Source organism: Eschrichtius robustus, chromosome 20 (assembly GCF_028021215.1).
Source record: "Eschrichtius robustus isolate mEscRob2 chromosome 20, mEscRob2.pri, whole genome shotgun sequence".
NCBI lineage: Eukaryota > Metazoa > Chordata > Mammalia > Artiodactyla > Eschrichtiidae > Eschrichtius > Eschrichtius robustus.
In genome coordinates, this window is record NC_090843.1 from 12,574,473 (window position 1) to 12,593,467 (window position 18,995).

Consider the following 18,995-nt stretch of genomic DNA (forward strand, 5'->3'; position numbering starts at 1 on the left):
TAAATTAATTAATTAAAAAAAAAAGAAATGCTGGCTATCAAAGGCTACATACTGTATGATTCCAACTCTATGACATTCTGGAAAAGGCTAAACTATGGAGACAGTGAAAAGATGAGCGGTTGTCAGAAGTTAGGAGGGAGGGAGGATGACCAGGTGGAGCACAGAGGGTCCAAACCCGCAGAACGTACACCACCAAGGTGAACCCTGATGTAAACTACGGACTCTGGCTGACGCTGTGTCAAAGCAGCTTCACTGATTACGACAAAGGTACCATCTAGAGTGGATGTGGATGACGAGGGAGGAGTGCGTGTGCGGGGTCAGGGAGTGTGTGGGAAAGCTGTGTCTTCTGCTCAGTTTTGCTGTGAACCTAAAACTACCCCCCCAAAATAAAGTCTTTCAAAACTGTTAGATGTTAAGATCCTTAGAACCAACACTTCAAGGAATCCTAGCTGTATACTATAGATTAGGAAAACATCATGTGCAGTTCCAATTTCTGGCAAAAGCTGAATTGGCAGCAGGAGGAAGAACAAAGTAGGAGAGAGGTGGGCCAAGTTGAAGTCCACTCAGTTTGGCTGCATGACCTGCCCTTTTCTGGCCCTCCACCGTGCAGGCCTGCTCAGGCTGTGCTGGCTTCCATCATGGTGTTGGCCTCACCCACAGCAGACGGTGTGATGGCCTCTCAGAAGTGAGGGGTGAGCACTCAGAGCTGGGCTGACAGGAGTGCAAATGGGGACGGGGCACCTGGGGACAGGTGACTCCCCAGCACTGCCACCCACCCACTCGTCTGGAGAAGAGGTGGGGGAGTGAAGAGCTGAATCAAGGGCCACCTGGGCACCTCTGGGCCACACGCCCAACCACGCACGTCTGCCTGTCTGTAAATGCGGATCCAAAGGCCCGCACCTGAGAGGGAGGGACGTGGCTGGCGCAGGAGCCTGACCCTAGGCTGCGGAGGATGCAGGATGAAGCCAGGGCTAGTGAAGGGGCTGCTCTGCTAGCTCCCTGCGGGGATGAGGTCCCTTCCCAGAGGCAGACAGGCGAGGACAAGCCTTGGGGCAGGGGCAGGTGTACCCACCCTGGGGTCGACCCTGCCTGGTGGCGCTGAAACCAGAGGGAGCCAGAGTGGGTGTGGCTCTGCCTTGGCTGTACCGTCTCACATTTTCAATATTGTCAAGTGATGATAAGATACTTCTGTCACAGCTGGTCATTCTGCACCACTTAATGATCGCAGCCACATGACTGATGACCCGGATAAATCATCTTTGTAAAAAAATGCAGACAGACCAGTCTTGCTCACAGCCTTTGCTATCTCCCTATGTGGAGAGTAGAAACCTACCATCGCACGGTGTTGGGGGAGGGTGGCCTTCCCAAAAGGGAACCAACGGAGTGTGCTGGACATTCTTACAAACCACCAGTGACACAGACGTTCACAGAGCAAACCCCAAACCCTTCACCCCTCTCTTCTCACTCCACTGTCCTCCTCAAAGTGCTGGACGTTCTTCCTTGCAGCCCGCCCTGTATGTGCATGCGTGCACACACACACTCTGTATGTTCACCTGGGGCTCCAAGCACACTGTTTGGCGGGTGGCTCCTCTCACAGGCTGACGCGTCTGGGCTGGCACACACAGCGTGTGGTCAGTAGGCCGAGCTGGTCCTTTCAGTGTCCAGGGCCGCGAGGAAAGGACACAAAGTGAGAATACGCGTTAGGACGTTAGGACCTTTGAAGTAATTTGGAAGGAGCACATTTTTATTGTACTTGACAAAAGAATCATCCACAGCAGACTGGAGCTGAATGGGGAAAGCGGGCTGTCTGTCCCTCTTGTTTGAGAAGCGCTGTGCGGAGATGGCGCCTGGTGGGGAGGCGGGCGCCCTTCATTCTCTTGAGGGCTGAGCAGCATCCAAGTTCCGACTCCGATGTCCCACGGAGGAACATCTGGACCTTCCCAATTACTTTCTTACTGTAATAAAAACGCTGTCAAAAATATCCTTGTATGTACATCTTTTTCAGATCTGTGAGAAAATCTTTTAAAAGGATCTCTAGGGGAAGAGTAGCTTATTCAAAGGGTATGAACATTAAAAAATTTGAGAGATGCAGCCAAACTGCCCTCCAAAAAGGCTTCACCAGTGAAGGTTCCCGCGGAGGCAGGGTGTCCCCCACACTCTCTTGGACAACGAGGGTGGGACTTTTTAGTCTGGGCATGAACTTGATGCTGACTTGCCCTCCTCAGACTCCTGCAGAGGCGCGTGGCGTCCATACCCTTGTCAGTTCCGTGGATTTTCTCCTGGACGTGCCATCCAGAATTTTGCCTGTGATCTGCAGATGCCCATTTTGGGTACTGATTCTTTTTACCTGTCAGGTATGTTGCAAACATTTCCCCAGTCTGTTGTCTTTTATCTTTGTTTACGATGTCTTTTCCTTAGAGATATACTAAGATGTAATGAGGGACTTCCCTGGTGGCACAGTGGTTAAGAATCCGCCTGCCAATGCAGGGGACACAGGTTTGAGCCCTGGCCCAGGAACATCCCGCATGCCGCGGAGCAACTAAGCCTATGTGCCACAACTACTGAGCCTGCGCTCTAGAGCCCGTGAGCCACAACTACTGAGCCCGCGTGCCACAACTACTGAAGCCCGCACGCCTAGAGTCTGTGCTCCGCAACAAGAGAAGCCACCGCAATGAGAAGCCCGCGCACCGCAACAAAGAGCAGCCCCCGCTAGCTGCAACTAGAGAAAGCCCGTGCACAGCAATGAAGACCCAACACAGCCAAAAATATAAAAAATAAATTAAAAAAAAAGATGTAATGACATCAAATCTGTTGATTTTTGACTTTTCCATGTCTACGTGGTTTTAAACTTTTTAAGGGGAGCCTTCCTCATGCTTGGGATTGTTGCAAAGATGCACTGAGTCAATGTGTGCATAGCCAATGGGCAAAGGGCAGTTGGAGCTGAATGCCACATCTCTGCACGTACGGAAGTCTTAGAAAATGAAGGAGATACAAGCACAGATGCAGAAGAAAGTAGAGAGTTATGGGCCACTATATGCCACTCTACGGTAGTACTTTAAAGGCTAGGAACTCTGGATAGATTTCCAGCAAAATGTAAATGTCCAAAATTGATCCAAGAAGAGGCAGAAAATCCATACAGACAAATCACCAGAGAAGAAAATGAAAGGTAGTTAAAAGTCTACCACTAATGAAAACACCAGGCGTGGAAAGTTCTACTGCTGAGGTCGCTCCAACTTTCAGAGAAGGCTGCAAAGTTGGTCACTAGGGATTTGCGGCTTTCTCTGATACTGGGAGGCACAGGGAGCAGGCCTGGGGAGAGGAGTTCAGTCAGATTTGGGCCTGGCGATGGAGGGTCTGCACCGATCAGGGGCTCCTCTACTAGATGGATGGGTGATGGATGAGTGATGGATGGGTGGGTGGGTGGGTGGATGGATGGGTGGGTAGATGGGTAGATAGATGGGTGAATGGGTGGGTGGATGATGGATGGATAGGTAGGTTTATGACTCAAATATCTGGCCACGAGGCCAGCTGATTATAGGACGCCACAATGAGGGGGAAAGACAAGTTCACTGGAATAAAAGGTCAGAGGGAGAGGGAGGCATGGTTGTGATCAAAAAGGTCTGGGGCCTCAAGGGCTGGGAGAGGGAACCCCGGCAGTGGCAGGGCTTGGCACGGAGGCCAAGGTTAAGGAGCAGGAAGGTTCAGATGTGGGAGGGAATGGGGTAGAATTAAGAAATGGAGCCATAAGTGCTGAAGGCCATAAAATGACAGGGGTGCGCCGAGGGGAGCACGAGTAGATGGCATGGCCTTTAAAAGAAATGGGGTTTTTAGTGAACTTGGCAGAAGATGGTCTAGAAGTGCCCCTGAGGAACAAGTAAAGCCAACCTTTCCCCCTCGACCTGTGAAACAGGAGGACCGAACAGAAGGAGGGCTTCATCAAGCGGGTCCTGAGAGATGGAGCCAGTTCCCTGCGAAAGATGCCCACTCCTGCTGTTTGCACACTGATGGTATCTAGAAATACACTGAGCGCTGCTCACCCTTCTTCTTTCGGGGGTGGGTTCTTAGAAGGAAAAAGCCTCTGAGGTAAGTCTCTCCCAAGTCCCCTATGTGCAAAGGCGGATGTTTACAGCAGTCTCAAAATATGACAGGGGCTAATTTTACAGTAAGGTTTGGTTTACCTCTGCATCGCAGGTGCCTGGCACACAGCAGCCACTCAGCAAGATGTCTGTTGAAAACACAAGTGACCTGTCTGCTCCTCCTTAGATTTTCTGGGGTCTCTCGCACCCTCTCCCCTTACCTCTGCTGTTTCCTAGGTTCTCCCAAGTCCCACTTCCAATCACTCGGTAATTTCAGGAGGCTAAATATCAATGTATTAAAAGCTACTATTATCGTACACACAGCTCAGTGCTAGGAAGAGACCGGGGATGGATGTTCCGCCCGACCTCCTTCCCCTTCAGTGGGAAGTGCTTTCTGGGCACTGCAGTGGTTGGGGGTGAGGAGGACTCTTGAGGGAAGCCAAGACTCTAGTTAGCCAAGAGGAAGCATTCTGCAGACACCCCATGGCTCCGAGCTCCTTAGAGGCACACTGCGGTGCTCTGCTTCCAACAGGAAACACAAGCCCGGGGCCTTGCTCCTCAAGGAGGTGAGCCGTCATGGAGAGAGGGGATGGCTTCGTTTCAAGCCGACAACACGGTAGAATCCCAAAGCTCCCAGACTCTGGGATCATTACAGTGACTCAAAGCTCTTGCTGGAAAAGGACAGACAAGCAGAAGCCACAGAAGGTGAGGGGTAAGCTGTGAGAAAGCGGCCTGTGCCTCGGCTGCAGGAAAACCAAGGGGCTTAAGGCAGAGGCAGCGCGAGCGCCACTCAGCCAGGCTGGGTGAGCCGGGGGGGTGCTCGTGAGAACCGGGTGGTGCCAAGGCGCCAGGAGAGGCCCAATGTGTGGTGGCTCTGGGGGGTTCCATGGGCCCCTTTCTCAGGAACCAGCACCCAAGACCCCCACGGGCAGCCTGGGTGTCTGCGGCCCACAGCCCCGGCCTCGGCTGCACCGCACACACTGTCGCCTTTATCCCGAGGAAGCCGAGGCCCGAGCCGGCCTGGGAACCCGGCAGCCTTTGCCGTCACCACAAAGCCGCATAGAAACACCAGCTGCTTTGCTAACCTGCGGTATTTTTCTCACAGATGCTGCCAGAGGAGTGGGTTCACGGAACTCCCACTGCAGAGATGAAGCCGAGCTCTGTGCCTGACTCCTGACCTGGCCGCTCCACAGGGCGGCTCTGTTCTCCCTTCTGAACCCCACACCCCCCACCCCGCCAGCCTGGCCGGCCCTCCTCCCTCAGGCCCTCTTCCGGTCCCCCCACCGCGGCCCTTCTGTTGCCAGCATCCCCAACCACACGGCGCAGGCAATGCTGGGGTGGGGCGGGGGGGGGGGGACACCCACCAGTGAGGTGGCCCAGCTCCGCACGCAGCTGGTTCCCCAGCTCCAGGAGCTGCTCCTTCTCCAGGCGCAGCCGCAGGATTTTCCTGGCTGCCTCCTTGAGCTTCCTCTGGAGTCGGGGCACAGACAGGGCCTGAGGGGGCTGTGCCTCCTGGTCCTCGGTCCCTGCGGGTCCTCCATGTGCCGGGCCCTGTGAACAAACCCACACAGCAGAGGCCATCAGATGAGTCCTGGAGGGGAAGGGGAAGTGGGAGTGAGGGTGCAGATGGTGGGCACCACCGCCAGAACGACTGTCCCAGAACCCACATCGCTGGGTGACGTCCCTCCAACATGATGCATCCATGCCCGCCTTCTCTCTCAGGGGGGCGGGGTTGGGCTGGGGGTGGGCTCTGAATGAAGGCCCTCAAGGCTCCCAGGCCAAGGCCTGCCTGTGCTTGGTTACTCTGTGCCCTGCCCCAATGCCTTTGTGTCTTTCCAGTGACGACAATGAGGAGCCAGCTGGCACCCAGGCCTGGGCTCCCTCCAAAGGTGCCCCCGGGACCCATGAGGGCTCCACGTGTGATCGGACCCCCTTCGAGGGCCCCATGGTCACAGGCTGGGTGCCTGCTGCCCGCCTGGTGTGGAAGGTGGCTGGCAGAGACCCAAAAGGTGGCCTGGGACGGGAACCCAGCCTCCATTACTCTCTTCCCCTTGCCCTGGACGTCTGCACTGCTGGGCCCCTCTGCCCTGGGCCCTTCTCCAACACCTCCCCTGCCCTCATTCACTCAGTCCCTTGCCTTCCCTGCCTCCTCTCTGGCTCCATCCGTCCATACTCCTGTCTCAGTCATTTCTCTACCTGCCATTCAGACTCCCCTCCACCACCTGCAGGCCGGCCCAGGTTTCCCAGCGTCCTGACCCTGACGAAGGTGCCAGAGAGAAAGCAAAGGAGGCCAAGGGAGGGAGCAGTGGCCACCTGGAGCCTCCGCTTCTGGGCCTGGAGGCTGCCTTGGGCCAACACCCGAGGTCTGAACCCCGTTGCTCGGGCAGCACCACGCGGCCCTACATCCTACCACCGCCCCCACTATCCCAGTCTGGACTCATGGTCCAACCGTGTGGCTCCTACACAGATGTGTGGTCCCACCCAGAGGGGTATTTGGAAAGGGGTGGGTGTGGGGAAAGGAGAAAGGGAAAAAGGAGAATGTGTGTGGCTGCCTCTGTGCCAGGCAGGGGCCCAGGAGGAGCCAGTGGTGTCCAAGGCCCCAAAGGAAGCAGGTGGCCTACTTAGGCATGGCTGCTCCTGACACCTATGAAAAACTGCATTGTGCTGTCCCAGCCACCTGAGCTGGCGCCAGAACGAGGAATCTGCTCTACATCCCTGGAAAAGACCAGCACGCCCCGTCCTGGCCCTGTTTCTTGATGTGCCTTTCCAGGGCTGGCAAGCACCTGTGCCCTCCTGTGGCCTGGGAGCTACGGTGATTGCACACCGGTGCCTCCAGCACATGCCTGACGTATTGGCATGAAGGGGGGTGTGGAGGTGAGACGGGAAAGGGACCATCAGAGAAAGGCCTCCGCCCCGCAGCCCCGGCTCGGGGTCTCTCGAGTGTACAGGACCAGGGCCGGTGGGGGGCTGTGTCTTGGAAACCTGTAGCGTGGATTCACACACAGGGCTGCACAGGCCCCAGGCGGCTGACCCGACCCGTTGGGAAAGGTACACAACCTCCAGGGATGTAGCCCTGGGATTGGGGGACTGGCCGGGCCACTCTTTCTCCAGGCTTTGTCCTCTACGAGGACATGCTGTGGGATTATCTTGTGTTATTTTAAGTAAGGAAAGAACAATTCTGAAAACAGAGACTGTGCAAAACTCAGAACACTTATTTAAAAATCTCTTCAAAAGCAGGACCCCACCCTGCAAAGATGGCCCCTGGCCTGAGCTGAGGAACGATGCTGCCTGAGGCGTGGCTGAGCTCGGGGATGGGGAGTCCTGATCTTGAGTGGCCCATGTTCTTGTCACACAGTGACTGCGCGCGATGAGCGGGTGCTGCAGCTGGGCCCCACCTCTCTTAAGCTCAGTTCCTGGTAAGATGAAGCTTATTTTGATGACTCTAAAGTCTCACCCCACAATGACACAATGCTAATAATGACCTGAGATGCCCAGGAGCTTCTGCACTGCTGCGTTCAGGGCCCAAGGTCCCACCCCGTGATGGCCCCATCCACCTGCCTCGCCTGCTCTGGTGCAGGTCCCCAGCATCTTGGCCAGAAGGGAAACATCCACGCAGCAGAGGGAAAGCTTGAGGCATCCTAATGACGACTCTGTTCCCAAGGGAAGGGAGTGCCTGGGCTCCTTGAAGAAGCCCTGCAGGGAGGCTGAGGCCCAGGGAGAGGCAGCGAGGGCTCCCTCGGGCAGGTTCCCAAGCTTCCAGGCAGAGTCAGAGGGATCGCCAGCCAACACTGCCCCCCAGTGGTCCGAGGTGCCCGGTGGGGAGGCCTGGGGAAACCCAGCATCCGTCTGTTTGGGGCCTGGGCAGGGCAGCCTGCAGGAGGGAGGGGCCTGGGTGAGCCGAGAACCGTGGAAGTGTGACAATGCAGCCACCTGCCCCACAGGGTCTCCCGTGACTGCGGGGAGCTCCAGGGTCTGCAGGTCCCTTCTGGGCTGGGGTGCTGGCTTTTGTGTGGCAGGGTCCCACCCCCACAGAGCAGCTGCAGGGTTGGCCCGAGGCCCACGCCCCTGTCTCACTGCTGGTGGTTCCTCCCCTCTCCACACACACCTCTCTCTGAACCATCTGAGGGTGAGTTGGAGACATCGCACCCCTTTATGCCCCAATACTTCAGTTTGTACTTTCTGAAAACAAGGACATTCTCTTAATAACCAGTTATTAGAACCAGAAATTTCACAGGGACATGGCATTATGACCTAACGCACAGTCCACAGGCACCTCCGTCAGCTGCCCAGAGGACGTCCTTTAAGGCCTGTTTCTCCTGCCTGGGGTCCAGGATCCTGCATGGCTTCTGCATCCTGGGTCCCCTAAGTCCCCAGCAGAATGTTCTCTACAGGACAGGCTGTGGGTTTAGTGCCCCTTGGTCTGGGTCTGTCTAAGGTCTTGTGCTTGGAGTCAGGAGCGAGGCTGTGTCCCTCTCCTGTCCGGAGGCTCGTGATGTCCGTCTGTCCCAGTGTTGGCAATGGGAGGTGATCTCTCGGAAGTGGTGTCCACAGGCTGCAGCACCAGAAAGTTACTGTTTTCCCTTTCCAATAAGAAGAACTTCTGGGGAGATTCCACATAAACAGCTTGTCCAGAATTTCAGCATCCGATGACAACCTCCCGGCTGTGTCATTCCCTTCATGTCCTTGGTTGATGTTCTAAGTAAGGAAGAGTTTTCCTCTCTCCTTCCTTTCCTTGTCAGTTTATTTGCATCAGAGTGAATGCGACTCCATTTTAGTAGGTAGATGATAACCATGACTTCATGATTGACTGGCTTGGATCTGGTCAGTGGGATCCATTTATGCTGGCTCCTGCACCCCTGTCATGTCTCCGTGGTGGAACTGGCCACTTACCCTGGTTCCTCTCAGTAGAGCAGGAAGTTCAGGAATGCGATCTAGGCACTGGGTGCGCTCACCCACCCTGGGGAGCCACTGCCCCTTGGCTCCTGGTGGACGGAGCCGGGATATGTGCACACCTCTCTCTTTAAAGTAACCCACGAGTTTACTGTGGTGACTCCAACCCCAACCTGAGCCCCAGAGGCATCCTAGCCCTCCTGACCACCTTCTTCCCCAGCCTCAGAAGCCTGGTGCCCACATCCTCTTCTCTGGGCACCCAACACACAGCTGGGCAATTACGAGCAGAGGCTGGGTGGGCCTGGCCTGGGCAAAGGGTTTCCTGTGCCTCCAATTTCTCACCCTGGGAGTGACCTCACCAAGGTCACAGGATGCCTAGACCTGGAAGGAGGTGGGACCCTGATAGCCATGCAGAAACTAAGGCCCAGAGAGCTCACTCAACACCCACCTTGGGAGAGCGGCCTTGGGCCTCAAGTTGCTTCAGCTCCCAGGCTGTCTGCCAAGGGATTAAATACCTCGATTTTAATTTCCACTCATTTGCATGGTTTCTTCCCCCTTCACTCTAAACAAGGGGATCAGAGTTATGCGAGGGCTGCTAACAGGAGAGCTGCAAGGGTCCCTGGGCTGCAGCGAGCCCCTGGCAGCACCTGGAACAGCCGTGGCCGTGCGGGAGAGCAGACACATCACCAATGGCATTTGCTGCCCAGCTGGGCCCAGAGCCTCTGGACTTAACTCCTAGATTACAGGACTGTGGGGAGGTCTGGGGCTCTTGGGGACAGCATCCACCTACCGATGGCACAAGGGTTCAGTATCCCACTTCTAGTGCCCCCTCGGGGCTCAGGCTCCGTCGGCTTCCCCCTCACCAGCCCATCTCCCTCTGCAGGCACTCCTCATATGTTCACTCCTGCCAAGGCACAGCTGCCCCCCCCCCCATCATGTTCCTTAAGCCAGATAGTGTCCTGGGTTGCATCTTCTCCATTCCAGGTCCTTCACAGTCCCCGAGAGTAGGTCCTGGAGCCTGGTCCCTCTTGTGTCCTTAAGTATCACTCTCAAAACTTGGCCCATGGGATGAGAACCACTGGGGGGCATATGATCGATGCTACTTCTGCCTGACGCCCTCCAGACATCATTTTACTGTCCTTAAAACCTTCTGCTTATGAATAGGTCACCATGTGCAACCACAGGAAACACAGGTAATCACAGGTCACCGCAGGTAATGCAGGTAATCACAGGTCACTGCAGGTCACCATCTGTGACTGCAAATAACCGTAGGTAGCTGACAGGTCTCGGGAGGCGTGTCACACGACACCCTGTGAAGAAAGCCCGTTCTTTGCAGCATCTCCATCCCGGTGTTCAGGAAGCAGGAAGGTGGCCTGTCTGGCAGACATGTGGGGACAACGTGCTGCTGCAGAGCTCTTGCCCTGGCATGGGACCTTGGCTTAAACCCAGCCACGGAACTGGAGGGGAACTGGGTGCCAAGGGCCTGACCAGGACCAGGACGCCAGGTGGCCTGGTGGCCCGTGCTCTGGACAGCATCTCAAACACTCTGAGAAGCTCATGAGAACCACAGGATCCATCCCTGAGGGTCCTCTGGAAGGAAAATCCACCATGCTGCATCCATTTCAGGGCTTCCCAGGCCCTTGAAGCACACAGTCAAGGACTCCTGTGTTAGAGGACACAGAACGGTCCTCTTCACACGTGCAGCCTCCCTACGTGCTTTTAAAGGGATCTCAGCGACCTGGAGGACGAGGGGCTTGGCAGCCCTTGACAGCGTCTGCGGAGAACAGCCCCGACAGAGCCAGCCTAGTCAAGGAAGAAGAGGGCGGGCGGGCCCCTCACTGGCCAAGAGTGCACCCCAGACCAGTCCCGCACAGGACGCAGGGCACCCACAGGGCACCCACCTCTCCCCCGACAGCCTCGGCGTCTGAGGCGTGCAGTTGCTGCCTGCCTGAAGCATCCCTGCCTTCCTTCCGGGCTGACCTGAGATGCTTCTCAATCTCAGCCACCTGCTTCCGCAGCTGCAAAACCTCCAAGTGCACCTGGTCCAGCTCGTGGGGAAGCTCTCGCTGAATGGTGTCCATGTCCAGGGGTTCCCGCAGCACCTGGGAGGCCGTTTTAGAGACAATGTTAGGAAGGCGGGCAGCTCTGGGAAGGGGTCTGGAACAGATCTGCAGGGAGGACACGGAAGTAAGAGAAGGGCAGCAGTAGATGGTAGAACGTCCAGAAAGATCAGCAGGACACGTGCTGGTCAGCCTCCCCTCTCTGGCCGAATTACATCACCCACAAACCTGCAGCCCCACTGCCAAGCTGCAGCTCTTCCAGTCCCACCTAACCAGGCTCCCAGGCGGCTCCACTTGTCGCCCCCAGGGTGGGGACGCGGGCACCTGCAGCAGAGCCTACACTGGACCCAAGGTTGGTTGGGGAGAGTCCCTGCACGGAGGTGTCTGGACAGTGGGCCTTAAAACCCTCTTCCTGGGCCCTAGTCCCAGGTGGAGACAAAGGGCACGTGACCGTGGGCAGGGGTGGGGAGGCCCAAGCCTATCAAAAGGCAGAGGTGGATGAAGGCGTAGGAAGGGGCAGGAAGGGAAGTCCTGGCTGCACGAACAACCTGGGGCAGCTGTGGGGCCGCTAGGAGGTGCCCGAGTAGAGTCCTGGCCAGAGCTCCAGAGCCGCCCCATCCTTCAGCTACCTCTCTCGACAACGTCTGCTCTCCCAGCATAAGGAGGGGAAAAGGACAGGCAGAAAGAAAGACACACCTCTCTACACCCTCGACTTGCCAATTTTATTCTCAGGAAGATAAAATATCTTCCTATTCCAGGGACTCCTACAAAGAATTCGTAATGAATATTTTATTCTATTTATTCACATACACTAAAAAAGGTGACCATTTGATAAACATATACTGTTAACTAAAAAACAAACAAAAAACACTTCAAGGTAGACTTTTTTCCTCAGGATAATCAAACCATCTATCATTACCAAGACAGGATTAAAAGCTCTTATTTACATGTTTATTTCTTGTTTCTAGCATGTGGGGGGATGTAAAATCCCGATGGTGGGGCAGAACTGGGAAAGGGCAAGCATCTGAAGACCCCCTCCTCTCATATGTGACATAGGTCTGTAATCCCAGAAACAGAAAAGTGGTCCAGTTCATCTCCACTGCAACAGCAAAAAAGAACTTTCAGCCAAGACAAGGCATCTGATTTCTGGGCATTGCCTGCTCCCCACAAAAGACAGAAATTGCCAAGCAATGTCTGTCACCAGCCAGGTGTTCTGTTCCATGGAAGATGCAGAGTCTGCAGGATGGTGTAACCTATGTACTTATGGACTTGAAAGGGCACATGAAAACGGCCTCATGGGAAAGAAACGTCACAAGGCGACAGAGTGGCGTGACACCACCAGCACCAGCAGTAAGAACTGTGTTCCCAGGGACACTGTCAAGTCCATGAAAAGACAAGCTAGAGAATGGGAGAAAAAGTTTGCAAAGCATATATCTGGGGGACTTCCCTGACGGTCCAGTGGTTAAGACTCTGTGCTTCCAATGCAGGGGGAGCGAGTTCGATCCCTGGTCTGGGAACTAAGATCCCACATGCTGCGGTGTGGCAAAAAAAAAAAAAAAAAAAAAAATCATATATCTGACAAAAGACTTGTATCCAGAACATACAAAGAACTCTGACAATTCAACAACAAGACAATAAACAACCCAATTAAAAATGGGCAGAGGATATTCATGGACATTTCTCCAAAGAAGACATACAAATGGCTGATAAGCACATGAAAACATGCTCAACATCATTTTTCATCAGGAAAATGCAAATCAAAACCACAGGTCAGGTCCACCTCACACCCACTAGAACGGCTAGAGTCACTAGAGTGCTGGTGAGGACGTGAGACACAGGGACCCTCGTGCACCTGCTGGGGGTGGAAAGTGTGCAGCTTCTGTGGAAACATCAGTGGTTCTCCAAAAAGTTAAATATAGAATTACCCTGTGACCCAGCAATTCTACTCCTTCATGCATACCCCGAAGAACTGAAACAGGGACTTGGACAGACCACGTTCACGGCAGAATGTGTCCACCACATTCACAGCAGCCTAACAGTGGAAGCAACCCAAGTGTCCAGCAGATGAATGGGTACACTAAATACTGGGATACTCTCCAGTTATTAAGAGGAAAGAAGTTCTGACACCTGCTACAACATGGATGAACGTTGAGGACATTACGCTGAGTGAAATGAGCCAGTCACAGAAGGACAAGTACTGCGTGATTCCACTGATATGAGGCTCCCCGAGGACTCAGGCCCATAGAGACAGAAAGAGTAGAGTTTACCAGGGGCTGGGGGTGGGGAACAGGGAGTTAGTGTTTAACGCGGACAGAGTTTCTGTTCAAATGATGAAAGAGTTCTGGGAACAGACCCTGGTGATGGTTACACAATACTGTGAATATACTTAACGTCACTGAATTGTACATGCAAAAATGGTAAACTTTGTTATGTATATTTTGCCAGAATTTAATAAAAAACACTAAAAAAAAAAAAAAAAAAGAGATATCACGAATTAATAGCAATAAAGCACAGTTTGTGACACCAGCACCATCATGCCAGGGCGGAACTGCACTGGAGTTTGCCCAGCTGTCCTGCCTCCCCAGGAAGCAGTGGGTCGGCCGAGCACCTGGTGACAACCCGTCCCCCAGGAAGGCAGGGCCAGGGGACTGAAAGGGTCGGCACTGGCCAAGGCATCTAGAGTCACAGATAGTGATGACGAGCACATGTTCTTGCCACAGCTTGGTGCCTGGGTTTAACACGGGTCCCGGGACTCGCCCAGCACGTCCTGGGAGGGCAGAGACGGGGCCCTGCGCATCGACGGCCAGCACTGCCCCTCCTGCCCTGGACTCTCCTCTCTCATCTACCAGGTCCTCACTGCGTGCCTTCTAGGGACACACGAGAGGTGAACCAGCTGCTCCTCACCACCACCCCTTCCTCGCAGGGGTCACAGCAGGTTCCTGGGGTTCAGTGCCACCCCAGGAGTGCCTTCAGTCGGAAGACCTACACAGTCTAGCATCAGAGGGCGGCCATACCTTCTGTCTGAGCTGTGCCACCAGGAAGCTCAGGAGATGTGCCCTGTCTCCAAGCCTCCTGAGCGCCAGTCCCGTGGATGGACCATCGACCGGCACAGCTCCTCCTGCAGAGAGAGTGATTTTTGTCAGACTCACATCTCCTAAAGCCCTGGGAACTTCCAACTGCCTGTCCTCCCTTTGAGGAGATGGACATCTGTGGCGTCCAGGGCATTGGTGTGTTCTTCTCTGCCCTCCCCTAAGGATGCCTACTGTCACTGCTGGTCTGCTGTGACGTTAAGATGTTCTAAAGCTGAGTGGATGCAGCTGGGTGCCCCCAAAGACTGAGATGAGCTGCACATGAAGAACAGTCCTTATGTCAAGAAAGCAGGAGTCTTCGTGGAGAAAAAAATCCAACCTTACCAGCTAGTGTCTGGTAGAGGCCAACCTGTGTAGCCTCCTAGTCGTTTGGCTGGGAATTAAGAAAATGTCCACGAATCCACAGGTCAAAGAAGAAATCACAATGGACATTAGAAATTACTTTGAACTGAATTATCATAAAAGCACTGCTTATCAAAACTTAAGGAACGCATCTAATGCTGTCCTTTCAAAAGTATTTACAGACATACAAGCATATTTAGAAAAGAAGGATGAAAGATAAATGAACTGAACATCCATTTCAAAAATGAGGGAAAAAAAGCAAATAAAGTAGAAGGAAGGACAGAACAAAGTCAGTATTAGATGCTGAGGAAACAGAAAACAACGTGCAATAGAGGGTGAACAAGACCAGAGGAGGTTCTTTGACAAAGTTAAGTCCCTGGTGAGATTAAGCAGGAAAAACGGACAGAGACAATATAGCAAATGGAAAGACTGTTACTTTAGATCCTGGGGGCTGTGAAAACTTGTGGAGAATACACTCCCATAAGCAACTTTATGCCAAATTTTTGAAAATTTAAATGAAATAGACAATTTTCTAGCAAATTATAACATCAAAAAATGACACAGAAAAAGGAAAATCTAGATAGTCCTTTAACTGTGAAAAAAAACCTGAACTAAAAATTTAAAACTTTCCCACAAGGAAAACTCTATGCCCAGGTGGTTTCGAAGTTGAAGTCTATCAATTGGTTAAGGAAAAATTAACATAAATCTAATACAAACTTTTTCAGAAAACAGAGAGATAGTGAACCATCTTCCAACTTACTTATGAGGCCAGAATAATCCTGATTACAAAACCTGACGTGAACATCAAGAGGAAGGAAAATTATAGGCCAATCTTACCCATAACATAAATGTGATAATTCTCAATAAAATATTAGCAAAAGAATATATCACATGTTGAGTTTATTCCAGAAATGCAGGGTTGGTTTAACATTCAAAGACCAATTTAAGCTTCTCATTCTGAACAAAATGAGTGTGTGCATTCCACCCCACTCTTCTCCCTGATTACAGCTGAGAGCCCTGGACACCACACACCAAGCCAGATGAGGAGATTCTGAACAGGGAGGAAAAGCAGGCAGAGAGGCTGGGGACCTTGGGAATCAAAGGATGATCCACAGTGAGTTCCTGGAGTTTTTTCCTTCCTGTATTTCCCAACTTTGGTGCTGGAGCAGCCACGACTCAGAGACACCACTGAGCTCAAACCAGGAACCAAGGCCCAGGAAAAGGGAGACCCGCACGGCTGCTGGTAAAACAGAAGCAGAATTAAAACAGACTCAATGACAATCAGGATTTCATGACACGACACTCAAAATGTCCATGACAGAATCCAAAATTACTCATTATATCAACAACAAGGAAAATCTCACCTTGCATGGAAAAAGACAACAACAAGCTGACAGATTAAAGCGACTCCAACAGGCAATCTGATACACTCTCAAAACAAATGAATACTGGAAGTTTCAGCAAAGGGATAAAAAAACAAAATGGAAATTTTAGAACTGAAACCATAATAAAAATCTCACTGTATGGGCTCTATAGGAGAATGGAGACAACAGAAGAAAGAACTGGTGAACTTGAAGATATAATAGAAATTCTCCAATCTGAACTATAGAGAAAACAGACTGGAAAGAGACAGACAGACAGAGCCTCAGTGACCTGTGGGAGAATAACAAAAGATCTAACACTCTTGCCATTGGAGTCCCAAAAGGAAAAACAGTGTGGAGCTGAAAAAAATACTTGAAGAAATAATGGTTGAAAACTTCTCAAATTTGGCAAAAGAGACACCTTCAGATTCAATGTCAAAAGGATAAGCCAAGGAAATCTATGCACAGACCATCATAATCAGATTTCTGAAACTAAAGACAAACTCTGAAAGCAGGCAGAGAGAAATGATTCACAGGCGATGGACTGCTCATCAGAAATGATCATCTGATTTCTCACCAGAAGAAAATGGTATATTTTAAGTGCTGAAAGCAAAGAACTGTCAACTCATAATTTTATACCAGTGAATATACTCTTCAGGGATGAAGGTGAGATAAAGACAACTCGGATGAAGAAAAACCAAGAGTTTGTCACCAGCAGTCTTGCTGTAAAGGAACTGCTGAAGGAAGTGCTTCAGACAGAAGGAACCTGGAATCAAGAGTCATGGAAAGGGGAAGGATCTGGGAAAAGAATGGACCATACCTTTCCTCCTGAGTTTTTAAAATTATGTTTGACAGTTGAAAGCAAGAACGAGGATCCTGTCTGATGTCGTTCTCGATGTACAGAGGGGTGGTATTTGCGACAATAAAGGGGGTGATGGGGCCTGACTGGTGGTAAGATCCCCACATTCTACTTGAAATTGCAGTGTTGACACGAGTCGACTGTGGTAAGTAAAGATATTGTAATCCCTAGAGCAAACACTAGAAAAAGTACCCAAAGAGATACACTGAAAAACTAGATTAAAGTGGAACACTAAAAAATGTTCAAGTAACCCAGTGGAGGCAGGAAAGAGGAAACTGATGGATAGAAAACAAATGTGAAATGGCAGCCTTGGCTCCTGACACAGCAACAATTACATCAAGTGCAAACACTCTAAACCCATCGGCTAAAGTATCACAAGATGGATTTCAGAACTGCCTAGCTACATGCTGCCTACAAGAAATTCACTTCAAATGCAATGATGGAGGTGGGTTAAAAGAAAATGGACGATAAAGATATACATGCAAACACCAATCAGAAGAAAGCAGGACTGGGACTTCCCTGGTGGTCCAGTGGTTAAGACTCTGTGCTTCCAATGCAGGGGGCTAGGGTTCTATCCTTGGTCAGGGAACTAAGACCCCACATGCTGTGCAGCATGGCCAAAAAAAAAAGAAGAAAACTGGACTGGTTGAATTAGCATCAGACAGTAGACTTGAGAGGAAAGAAAATGACCAGGATGAAGAGGAACACCACATAATGATATACAGGTGAATTCACCAAGAAAACATAAATGTACATACATTGAACAACAAAGCTTCAAAATACATTAAGCAAAAACTGATAGAATCATGACAAAAACATACAGATTTGTATTACCATAGGAATAGGAAGAAACCTTCTTAATTTGACAAAAAAAAAGTAAATATTAAACTTTAAAGTGTTGAAAGTTTTTCTCTGGAATCAGGAAGAAAGCCAGCTATGATCAACATCGTACTAGAGACTCCACTCAGGGGAAATAATACAAGAGAAAAAAGTAAAAGCTATCAGCACTGGAAAAGACAAAAATAAAACATCCACTATTTGGGACAAGATGACTAGGTAGGCAGAGCGTCCTGCCTGCCCTTTCCTTTCCTTCCTGAACAATGGACCCCATAAACGATCAGATGGGCGGTGGCAGGAGGTTACCCTCTGTGGGCGATCTGCCTGGGGGCTGGCGGCCCAGCAGGCGAGGGTGTCAGGGTGGAGGGCAGCCTGGTTTGGCTGTCAGAGCCCGGGAGGGCCTGGGTAAAAGGGTGGGGCCTCCATGTGGGGAAAGGCCTCCGTGCTAGGGAGGCTGCTCACACCCAGGAACTGGATAGAAGAAGTAATGTACTGAGGAGGTCGGGAGCCAGGCTTCTCGTTGTCGGAAAAGGAAGTTAAGAGTAATGAAAGTGGAGACTAGAACAAGCCTGTGATCCTGGACCAACCACAGAGCAACAGACTGACGGATAAGTTTCTCTTAAATTAAGACCTTCCAATGCCTCAGGAGATGGATCCAAAAAAATATTGCTAAGATTTATGGCAGGGCTTCCCTGGCGGCGCAGTGGTTGAGAATCCGCCTGCCAATGCAGGGGACACGGGTTCGAGCCCTGGTCTGGGAGGATCCCACATGCCGCGGAGCTACTAGGCCCGTGAGCCACAACTACTGAGCCTGCGCGTCTGGAGCCTGTGCTCCGCAACAAGAGAGGCCGCGATAGTGAGAGGCCCGCACACCGCGATGAAGAGTGGCCCCCGCTTGCCGCAGCTGGAGAAAGCCCTCGCACAGAAACGAAGACCCAACACAGCCAAAAATTTTTTAAAAATTAATTAATTAATTAATTAAAAAAAATAGTTGCTTATTTATTTAAAAAAAAGATTTATGGCAGGGTGTTCTGCCTATGTTTTCTTCTATGACTTTTATGATTTCTGGTCTCACATTTAGGTCTCTAATCTATTTTGAGTTTATTGCTGTATACAGTGTTAGGGAGTGTTCTAATTTCATTCTTTTACATGTAGCCATCCGGTTTTCCCAGCACCACTTATTTTTTTTTTTTTTTTAATAATGAATTGGCAGTTCTAGGCCTAGGTCTTTTTTTTTTTTTTAATTTATTATTTTATTTATTTATGGCTGTGTTTGGTCTTCGTTTTTGTGCGAGGGCTTTCTCTAGTTGTGGCAAGCGGGGGCCACTCTTCATCGCGGTGCGCGGGCCTATCACTATCGCGGCCTCTCTTGTTGCGGAGCACAGGCTCCAGACGCGCAGGCTCAGTAATTGCGGCTCACGGGCCCAGTTGCTCCGCGGCATGTGGGATCTTCCCAGACCAGGGTGCGAACCCGTGTCCCC

General features: G+C 51.7%; 1 protein-coding gene across 13 annotated transcripts in view; it reads right to left on the reverse strand.

Annotated features, from left to right (window-relative positions):
* The window catches only part of CCDC57 (coiled-coil domain containing 57), a 115,090-nt gene that overhangs the window by 49,874 nt on the left and 46,221 nt on the right, over window positions 1-18,995 (reverse strand). For 11 of the 13 annotated variants that reach the window (XM_068529723.1, XM_068529729.1, XM_068529727.1 and 8 more), the window contains 3 exons: window positions 14,041-14,144; window positions 10,868-11,068; window positions 5,441-5,627 (listed from right to left, as the gene is read on the reverse strand). In XM_068529723.1, the coding sequence (XP_068385824.1) occupies window positions 5,441-5,627; window positions 10,868-11,068; window positions 14,041-14,144 (492 nt within the window). The remainder of the gene's footprint in view (window positions 1-5,440; window positions 5,628-10,867; window positions 11,069-14,040; window positions 14,145-18,995) is intronic. The other 2 variants (XM_068529728.1, XM_068529730.1) reach the window with 1 other exon arrangement.